The 10867-nt window shown below is 40.1% G+C and overlaps 1 protein-coding gene across 2 annotated transcripts; it reads left to right on the forward strand.

Annotated features, from left to right (window-relative positions):
• Positions 1 to 3019: 3019 nt before the first annotated feature.
• psmg4 (proteasome (prosome, macropain) assembly chaperone 4) lies at positions 3020 to 10842 on the forward strand. 2 transcript variants are annotated; one of them, XM_051655665.1, is made up of 4 exons: positions 3020 to 3302; positions 9201 to 9284; positions 9530 to 9605; positions 9937 to 10842. In XM_051655665.1, the coding sequence occupies exons 1-4, from the start codon at positions 3120 to 3122 to the stop codon at positions 10056 to 10058; spliced, it is 465 nt and encodes a 154-aa protein (XP_051511625.1). In that variant the 5' UTR covers positions 3020 to 3119; the 3' UTR covers positions 10059 to 10842. The 2 variants fall into 2 exon arrangements, with proteins under 2 accessions (XP_051511625.1, XP_051511626.1); XM_051655666.1 differs by lacking the exon at positions 9201 to 9284.
• Positions 10843 to 10867: the final 25 nt, after the last annotated feature.

The following is a 10867-nucleotide window of genomic DNA, read 5'->3' on the forward strand; positions in this document are numbered from 1 at the left end:
TTGTAGGGCTTGTGCCGGCTTGAGATCCTCTTCTAATTCTTCCAGCTCAACCTCACTGCCCCGTCGTGCCTTCTCATGTGGTCCCTCGAGACTTATCACAGAAGAGGGAGGTGGGAGGGCACAAGAGGCCGGATCTTCCCACAGAACCAGGTTGATCCTAGAGCGCAATGTCCGGAGATTCATGCCCTCGCAGTGAGTGCAGTCGGTCTCCATGATAGCTGCTTGTGCGTGGGTATGCCCCATGCAGTGAACACAGCTCTCGTGCTCATCAGGCGGTGGGATGTGCCATTCCCATAGGAAACACTTGCGGAACGACATCTTGGAAAAGATGCGTATCACGCAAGTGGCTCTTCGACGGCGATGTGGAGAACTCTTCACCGGAACACACAGGGGAGCGGAAAGCCTCTCGGTGCAGGCGCTGAACACAGATGTGAGTCGTCCTGTTCACGTCTTGCTGAGATGTTCCGTCCACTGTAAGTGTATATCGACGGCGAAGCAGAAAGTGTTCCAAGGCGAAATTCGCAGACTTGAAGGAAGAGAATTGGGAGGACTGAGCGCCCACTTATATAGGCCTACTGTGTGCCTAAAGGGGCGGGGCTCAGACACCATGTATAAGGGTTTCAACAAGATCATGTGAAGGACACTTCCCATAGTGCTTATGTAACGGTGGCCAGCTGATAGATAGTTGTGCAATGTGTATAAATCTCCCTCTCCTGACCTCAAAAGTTGCACTAGCGACTGACGCTAGGGGCTGTAGCCTTTAGCCTCCTTGTTAGCACATCTTCCTCCCATGCCAGAGACACCGGTTCGAGTCCCGTATGGAGCGGGTAGAACAGGAGCGTCACACTTACAGTAATGTCGAGTGAACTGAATCGAAAGGGAACACACTGTACTGCTGCTGCCTGGAGCTTTAGGTCTATATTTATGCAGAATTTACTTGTTCTGTAGAGATCAGTAGAAGGTATGGTGTCACAACAGAACAGAACACATCAGGAAATGTGTGAAAGATTTCATTTGCCGTCCTCTTGATGTAGTCCTGCAGACTGATTTTGCCCCACAGCTTGAGAAATTGGACAAGAGACGTTTTACGGTGGTGCCGTGGGACCCGAGGGTCTACGGGCGCTCACGGCCCACCGATAGAGATTTCCCCATGGACTTCTTCCAAAGAGATGCCAAATATGCTGTGGATTTAATGCAAGTATGAGACAATAGAGTTCACCCAAAAATTTATGAATCTGTCTTCATTCACTTCCCTCGTAGAGCTGTATGACTTCTATGTAACACAATATGAGACATTTTTAGAATGTTTTTGCTGTTTTTTGTACTGTTTAATGAATGCATACAATGACCAGGGGTTATCAAACTTCAAAAAAGCACCATAAAATTTTTTTTTTTAAAATTATAGAAATGACTGTGCACTAGATGTCCTAACCCCGCCCCCACCCTAATCCTGACCATATGCAGCCTGTAAGATTAAGTAGCTTGCCAGGAACAACGCATGGCACCTTTCACCCATCGCAATTTTTGCACGCTTCTTCAGAATCACATGTCGCATATATGTACTAAATTAGTTGAAAATCGGATTTGTCATTTTGGAGTTATAGGCTTTTAAGTAAATGAGGCCACATGATATGAACAGAGTTTCAGCTATATTTAGGTTTGTCACTGGCATAGCTCCACCAAGTGACCAAGGTGCACAATTTATTTAATGTATCCTCAGATTAAGCTTGTACACATGCGTCCTAAATTTGGTGAAAATATCTCATTCTGATCAAGAGTTATAGCCATTTAAGTAAAAGTGGCCAAGCCCACTTCTTACGTTTTTGCATGCCATTGCGGCAGTAAATTGAAAGTTTTCAAATTGACACCTCTCTGTCCCCACGCAGATGGCCGCGGCTGCTCCCCTGGCGGATGGCAACGGCGAGGACTCTGCGACAGCTTATCCCTCCTCCTTCCCGGCTTTCGGCACCAGTGTAACGGGTAAAGGATGGGCAAGGGGGAGGCGGGAACCGTCAGCATAACTTTTAACATGTGTCTCTCTCTCTCTCTTGAACTGGTGTCTCCGGCTCCCCTTTATCTCGCTCTCCTGCTGATCAGTTGACTCAGCACCAGCCGTGGACCCTCATGGCCTGGCCAAGCCCTCCTCCTCGTCACAATGTGTAACAGAAACTTCACCAGAAAAAAAAGAATCTTATAAACACATCACGATCGTTGCACATTCGATTAATTAAAGCATATTAACCCTACCAGAAAACATTCCCACGCATTATAGCAGGTAAACAACTTCACCAAACAGTTAAAAACATTTCAAAATCCACGAGGAGAGTGATTTCACACCACTGCTGAACAGCTGTAGCACTCGCTTCCTGCTTCTCCAACACACGTGCGAGTCACACCACAGCCGAACCTTGTTTCTAAGCTTATGGACATGACGTAAACACACAAGGACGAATGACGTATGCCTGCGATTTTGCGCCAAATCTGTCCCAACAGCTCTAAATTAAAATCTCTATTGTAGACTTACCTTAGTGAATACATGGTTTGGAAGACAAGTTGTTGGTGTTCTCGCTCATTAATTGCATTTTGTTAATTTCTAACAAAACAAATCTTACATAGTGTAGCTTTAAAAGTAGTTATTACGTAAGTTTAACTTACAGTATGCTTATTATATAACCTGCCTTTATGAGGATTTACCATGGTCTCATTCAGTCTAAGAGACTAGAGTACGATGTGAGCCCGATTCAAACTTATGTCACCTGAAATTTACATAATTTAATACAACTTATGGCAGTATAAATTTTGCAATAACTGTATGAAAATGTTATAAAAATGGGGTGAAATGTGTCAACCAGGTACATTTTAATGATAATTTATGAATCAACCATTGCTGGATTCGAATCCACAACTTTATGATTTTTGGCCCAAATATACTTCCATATTTCTGCGGAAAATTTTACGGCGTTCTACCGCCCGTCCTGCAGGGGTCGCTAAAGCTTCTCTCGCTCTCAGTAATGCGGAGGTGAAGAACAACGGTACTCGTGTGTCATATGTTTCTTACTTTCGTTTCGTGTTTCAAGCATTAATTGAACATTGATTAAAGTTTTATCGGGATAGAGAGTATGGAGAACGGCGAGTGTAGTGCTCTGGCTGCTGTGGAGCTCATCACAGTTCATGATTTCTGCGAGAAGATTCTGGAGCAGCAGGTTCATTTTCATGTGATGAAGCTGAGCGGAGGATTTTTCCTCTGGATCGGTTCGAACCCGGTTCTGTCCAACCTCGCCGTGTCTATTGACAGTAAATATGTGAGTCCTGCTGCTCCGATTGTCAAAACTCTTTAATTAAAGCACATTTTCACTCTTTGCAGTATTTCAATGTATACATTTTTCTTTAATATTTCGTTTAAATCCAGTTCTTAGTCTTTATTCATCCCTATTATGCTTATGTAAAAATAAACGTACCTTGCATTTGATCTGCAGTATTATGGATATTGACAAATGTCATTTATGCAAAGGATAATCTGATTTGGGAAAGAAAACATTCAAGACAAACATGTACCTTGGTAACCATAGTAACATTCAAAACGTAGTTAGCAGTGTTGGGGAAGCTACTTTGAAACTGTACTTAAGCTACAATCAAGCTACTCTTTTGAAAAAGTAGTTAGCTACACTACAAGTTACTATCAAAAAGTAGCTAGCTACATTTAAGCTACTTAGTGAGGCAATATTTTTACTATCAAACCAGTAATATTAATAACAAAATATATACTAATGACATTTATTAATTAATGTATTAATTAAGTACATTTAATGCGTTTAATTAAATATATTAAATGTATTTAATAAATGTATGAATAGTAACATTAATACAGTTAATAATGGCCATAAAATAAATTACAACAGTATAAAATAAAAACAAAAAAGATCTGATGCCATTGAAAAATCATTTTTATGACAAACTCTCCTTGGGCTGGCATTTTTTGTTCTTGCCACATAATATTTAGTGTGGATAATATGAGAATAAAGACTCAGGGCTTGTTTCTCCCCTCACCTGGGTTCATGCTCATTGTATTTTCTGACTTGTTTTGCCATTGACATACAGGTCATGTACAGAGGTTGCTCTACAAATATTTGTTCGCTTTGTTCAGGTCCAAAAAAAGTGGACGGATGGTCATCCTAGATTGTTGCATAATAATACATGCCATAAATGATTTCTTTTACCAATCATTTTATTTATTTCACATGAAAGTAATAGTTAATTAAATGCTGAGAAATGAAATAGTTCTGCACGATAGTAATTATTATAATAATATATACTGTATATTTATAAATATTATAATAATAATTCACTCGCTGCTCCCAATAACGCACAGATGATGAGAAGCTAAATAAATGTATTTAGAACAGAAACAAAATCCCTCAAAAGTCAATAATCACTTTTTGAATTATTTTATTTAAAGGGGACCTATTATGCAAAATTCACTTTTACATGGTGTTTGAACATAAATGTGAGTTGGCAGTGTGTGTACACAACCACCCTACAATGTTAAAAGTCCACCCACTCCTCTTTCTTATATTTCTATTAATCAAAAACAGTGTCTCAGAGTGATTGGTTTTGGTATCCGCTCTAAAGTGACATCACTTTAGAGCAGGCCACGCCCACGACTGGTGACGGACTCCACCCTGTTATCATAGATCCTCCCCCGAGTGATCGACACACAGTCTGCCATTTTTTTCCACGCTGGAGCAGCTACAGTGAGAAGAATAATGTCTCAGCTTTGTAAGCATCATACGTGTTCTGTTGTAGGCTGTAAAAGTGAACATAAGAGTCTTCATGTACTCCCAGCATCAGAGCCACTGAAGACGCAGTGGACAAGTTTTGTTTTTGAAGAAAATGTGCCCCAAAACATACCAAAATTCGTGTATGTTTGTGCAAATCATAAAGCAGGATTTTCTAAATATTTGATTCTCAAGCACGGATCAGTACCAACTGTTTGTGTTCCAGCTTTATATCCTGAAGATGTACTTATCACACTTTATATTTTGTGAATGTTTGCAAAACGCATGATGCAAGACAACCCCCTAAAATGTCATGTCTCGTTATAGCGCATAGCTAACGTCATTACAGTATATTTTTGTGTTGCTCATCCATCGTTGCTAAATGTCTGAAAAACACTACGGTATTTACGGTGTCAGTCATATTGGTTCTGATTTGTTGTTGCTATAGTATCCGAAGCAGGAGCTGTAAAGGCACAGCCCTGTTCCGGAAAGGGGGCGGGGAGCAGCGGCTCATTTGCATTTAAAGAGACACACACGAAAACAGCGTGTTTTTGATTCCACTCAAAGAGAGGCATTTACAACATGGTATAATAAATGATCCGTGGGGTGTTTTGAGCTGAAACTTCACAGACACATTCTGGGGACACCTGAGACTTATATTACATCTTGTAAAAAGGGGCATAATAGGTCTCCTTTAAGATAGTAAAGGTAAATATGCTGTTGTGTGATCAATTAAGAACAAAGTGTCTGAAACATTCTTTGTTTCACAGAAGAATAAAATGGTGTTCTTTTATCTTTTTCAGATTTACCTGCCCCTGTACATCTTGTAAAAGTAAACAAACTGTGGTCACTCGCTTTACATAACCATCAGACAATCTCTTCTTATCCAAGTGAGCTGTAATAAGCTCTCAGTAGATGGTGGTAATTCACTATTTTTGTTTGTGATCTGCCATTACAAAAGAAGAAGATGACGCTGCCTGATTCTGATCAGCAGACAGAAATATGCTGCCAGATCGTCGGACGTTTTGCCGGTAAAAGTTTGGCTTCTACGCAATAAGGAAGGCTATTAGTTATAATCTGACCAACATGATGTAGTGTTTGGTCACGCTACACCGCTACTTGCTTGAAAAAGTAGTTCACTACTGGAAAAGCTACTCTGTTTTAAAAGCAGCTGAGCTACTACTGAAAAATTTAGTTATGTTAGTAGCGTCACTACATGTAGTTAGCTACTCCCCAACAGTGATAGTTAGGTAGTAATTTGATATTTACTGTCATAAAAAATAAAAAAATCCAACAAAATTAAAGGTGCTGTAAGCGATTTTAGTGTTCTGAAGCTTTTACGTGACTGAGCTGTTCAATTGGCCACGCCCCCTCATTCCATAACCCCGCCCTCCAAAGATAATTTTGAGACCAAAACCGAGCAAAAGAGCAGCATTGTTTGTTCCTGTGGCTGTCAAATTCAAGAATGGCACAGTAGCGCCCTCAACTGACAAACATTATGAATCACAGCCTCAATGATCCGCTTCAAATACAACACTATGAGAACGGGCAAAATGATTGACAGGTGAAAAGCGACACATTTTTGTTTGCTGTCACAGAGACCGGTGAGATATCTCAGGACACTTATTTCATAAATATCTTTAGGGGAGCAGGAACATGTTATGCATACGTTTCCATTAAAAAAATCGCTTACAGCACCTTTAAAGATTCTGAAAGCTTCTTTCACTGTTTGAAGGAGATCCCATATTAATTGATTATGATTTTACAGACAATTATCAGGGTTTAAGCGGTGCTTGTGTTACAAGATATTAAACATTATTGAACATTATTCAGATAGCTCGTAAGCACCTAAAATAGAGATAAATTAATATAATTTTCAGCAATATCATCTAAATTAGCATAGATATATAGTGTTTTTTATATTTCTGACTGCTATAGCGCCACCATTTGTCCGATCCCCTCTGAAATTTGCATGCTTCTTTAGAATCTTGTTTTGCATATGCATACTAAATTTGATGGAAATCGAAAGTTTCATTTAGGAGTTCTAGACTTTTGGGTAAACTAGGCCACAGCCAAATTACCCTCTTATAGCCATGCCAAATAAACAGTTCAACATTTTTGATAATTATTGATCCATGCTTTCCACAGATTCTTCCTGCACTGGTTTTATGTCAAGTGTAGAGATGTGCAGAATGACTCATTTCACTAGTCTAAAACTAAACCAACCTTCAGAAAACAGTAAAAACAAAAAATGTGTTTATGCGACCCATTTAAAATACTTAATCTATTCCAAATCGGACGCTAAATTCCACTGAAAAGAGGCATTTATCTGCGACATGCTTGCCTGCATTATCATCATTGTACATTAAATATAGAACATGACAAACATTCACCTTTAGCGAATACAGGTTTATTTAATGAACGCAATTGAATGAATAGTGTAGGACCAGTAGCGCAACCCTAATAGCCTGTTCTAAATGGAATTCACCAAGTAAAGGTTACTTAATGGAGCAATATGTAACATTGACATCAAGCGTTTAAAATGGGTACTGCAATCCAAATTCAAAATATTGGAGAGAGTTGTCTCCCCCGCCCCCTCCTCCCTAGACTCGAAGCTCACGCGGGTCGCCAGGTTGAGGACACGCAACAGGAATGAGCAAACTGACAATGGCAAGCGATAAGCCTTACACTGTAAGTTGATCGGCTAATGTATACATTTGCAATGTTTTTATTGTTTGTAAATTATAAACCAGCTCATGTGGATTTTTTATAACTCTGTCAATGTTAGCTAGATGTATTGCTAGCTTCCATGGTTGCAGCGCGCTGTGTTTGCCCGCTAACTTGTTTCAAATCTGGCAACCCAGGTTGTCTAAATACTATTGGGAAATGGGCAGTGGGCGGGATCACACAGGCCAAAACACAAGCAGAAATTCTGGCCCGGAACGGACATTTCAAAGTAGAATTTACTGGCTGTAGCGTTGTTTTCGGAGAAGCCAGTATTTCAACTTAGTATGTTTTCTTAATCTCTGATAACATATTATGATAATTTTATTCTTTAGTACAGTAAATATATTACATATTGCTCCTTTAACATATTAAAACAGTCAGGACATTGTTGAAAATAGTTAACAGACGGGCTAAGGCAAATATGCGAGAGAAAACAAATGCGCTGAAAAGTTGCGCGTATTTCACAACATGCAGTCGTACATTAGCCATCGCTCTAATATGACAGCTGTTCGGTAAAGAAAGTTAACCAATAACTGTTACGACAAGCAAAATTAACACGTCAACATGGTCCGGTGAAAGACGGGACTTGACTCGCCTGAGGTGACTATCCTGCGCTTGAGAAAGCCTGATCGGTGAGGAATTAACTTTTTTTTTATTACTTTGCTGAGTTTGCTTGTCTAGCGAGAGGACATTTTCCTGCACGCACCGCGAGGGAAAGAAGGAAGTAGCACGCGCAGCCTGAGGTGAAATGCAACTTTGTATCTGCTCCAGATATTCTTTTTAATAATATTTGTATTATTATTATAATTTTTCTCCCCAGTTTGAAATGTCCAATTCCCAATGCGCTATAAGTCCTCGTGGTGGCGTAGTGAGTCGCCTCAATCCGTGTGGCGGAGGACGAATCTCAGTTGCCTCCGCATCTGAGACCGTCAATCCGCGCATCTTATCACGTTTTCATTGGTTCATTGGTCGATGGTGGCCATGTTTTTCAAGATATGTGACTGTCCTTATAGACCTTGATGGCACATCGAACAAAGAAATGGCATGCAAAATTTCAAGTCAATCAGCCAAATGGCCCCATTGTTAAAGCCGTTTTTACATTTGTCATTGGTGTAGCGCCACCAAGTGGCCAAGGTGTGAATATTTTTTCACGTGTGCTCAGTTTAGCCCCATAAATAATTGTTCCAAATGTGGTAAAAAAAAATCTCATTCCGTTCAAGAGTTATGGACATTTAAGTAAAAGTAGCCACACCCATGTATATATTTTGGCATGCTGTTGTGACATTGAATCACAAGTTCAGATTGTTTTTGATATTTACTGATATTGGGACTCCAGAGAATCTGTCTGCACTGGTTTGGTTCCAGTTGGGTGAATCGCCTAGGACTAGTTCGAAAAAGGCACTTGAGTCTGTTTCATACCTTCAGGAGTTATGGCCCTCAACGCGTTTGCCTTGGTTATAGCGCCCCCGAAAGGCCAATCGGGACGAGTCCTTGTACCTGAGTAGAGAGCAATAGTACTACCATCCCACCAAGTTTCATGTCTATAGGCTTTACGGTTTGGCCCTCATGATCCATTTTAGCAGAGAAAAATAGTAATAAAAGTGAAACCCTATGATTACAATATTTCAGCAGTTCATGCTTGAACCCCTAAAAACTGGTAATGAGATACACATTCATTCACACTTCTTTCCCTAACAGGTGAATGCATGGATGTCTAATGAGATCAGTGATTATTATATTCATGTCCCATGGTGTACTCCAAGATACTTGGGTGCTTACAAGGTAAAGAATAGCATGGTAGTGTACAATTTTAAAAAACATGGTGGTACCTTGGTACATTTTGATAGTTTATGGTTACCATAGTACATGTTTGTAAGGGTATGTTATAACACGCAAACAAAAATGGTAATCTCTGTTTTCAGCTTGGCTGTGTTTAAATCCATCAAAGAGTTTTATAAATGAAAGCTGCTGTATCCTGAAAGAGTGACTCGGAGATAATGTGATTCATTTTGTTCTTTTGTTTGCAGGATTCAGTGCCTCTGTGTACTCTTGTGCTGGGTGACACATCAGACACCACACCAAACACTCTTGCACAGAGACTCAGTAAGAACATATTACAACTGTCTTTAATTAATCAAATGATTTGTCAGTTTGGGTTGTTAATTTGCATGAAGTCAACATGGGAGCAAAATTGCCTCCATTTACTTTGTTAACACATGCTTCACTGTCCAATCAAATCCCGTACCACATTTATCACTGAATATCCTGTTTCACTTGGAAATATGTCACATTACGGAAGTAAAATGGGTTGCAAATGCAGTAATATATTTAATTTAAAACATAAAACGTTACCCGTAGAACCTTTCTAAGTAATCCTACCAAATCTTGGCAAACCAAGTGCTCACCGAGTTTATCTCTCTTTCATTCTTCTCAGCAAAGAAGACAAAGAAACAGGTATTTGTAAGTTACAATTTACCCGTGACGGACTCTAATCTCTTACTGCTGGTGGAGAACAGAATCAAACAGGAGATGGAACTTCATCCAGACAAGTTTTAAACATCTGCTGTTTTACTCGGCACTTTTTTCTACGGTTTTCTTGTACATAGCTCAATAATTTTCGAAGAAAATTCTACAACTTCAACTATACAGTATGTGCAACAAATATCACTGGATTACAACAATATTTGGTCATTTCTGTTTTTTTTTTGTTTTTCATGACTCCAATAAAGAGATTCTTGCATATTAGAAGGTCTTGCTGACATGCAAAACTTGGAAATATCAGGGAATTATTAAAATGGAAATTCATATTTCCACAGTGAGTATCATTTTATTCTAGTTACACTCTGTTCAGAGTATTTCATGGGCTAGATATTGCTCTTTGTGAGTGCAGTCTCTGGAAAAGTTAAAAAATCCTTATCCCATAATCACAAACCTGGAAAAGTCTTTGAAAGTCATTTGTCAAAAGTTGTCGTAACTCTTGTATTAAAAAAAAAAGACCGGGGCCTGCGTGGCTCAGAGAGTATTGACGCTGACTATCACCGCTGGAGTCGTGAGTTCGAATCCAGGGCGTGCTGAGTGACTCCAGCCAGGTCTCCTAAGCAACCAAATTGGCCCGGTTGCTAGGGAGGGTAGAGTCACATGGGGTAACCTCCTCGTGGTCACTATAATGTGGTTCTCGCTCTCGGTGGGGCGCGTGGTGAGTTGTGCGTGGATGCCGCGGAGAATAGCGTGAAGCCTCCACAAGCGCTACGTCTCCACGGTAACACGCTCAATAAGCCACGTGATAAGATGCGTGCATTGACGGTCTCAGACACGGAGGCAACTGAGATTCATCCTCCGCCACCCGGATTGAGGTGAGTCACTAC

Source organism: Myxocyprinus asiaticus, chromosome 25, assembly GCF_019703515.2.
Source record: "Myxocyprinus asiaticus isolate MX2 ecotype Aquarium Trade chromosome 25, UBuf_Myxa_2, whole genome shotgun sequence".
Lineage (NCBI taxonomy): Eukaryota > Metazoa > Chordata > Actinopteri > Cypriniformes > Catostomidae > Myxocyprinus > Myxocyprinus asiaticus.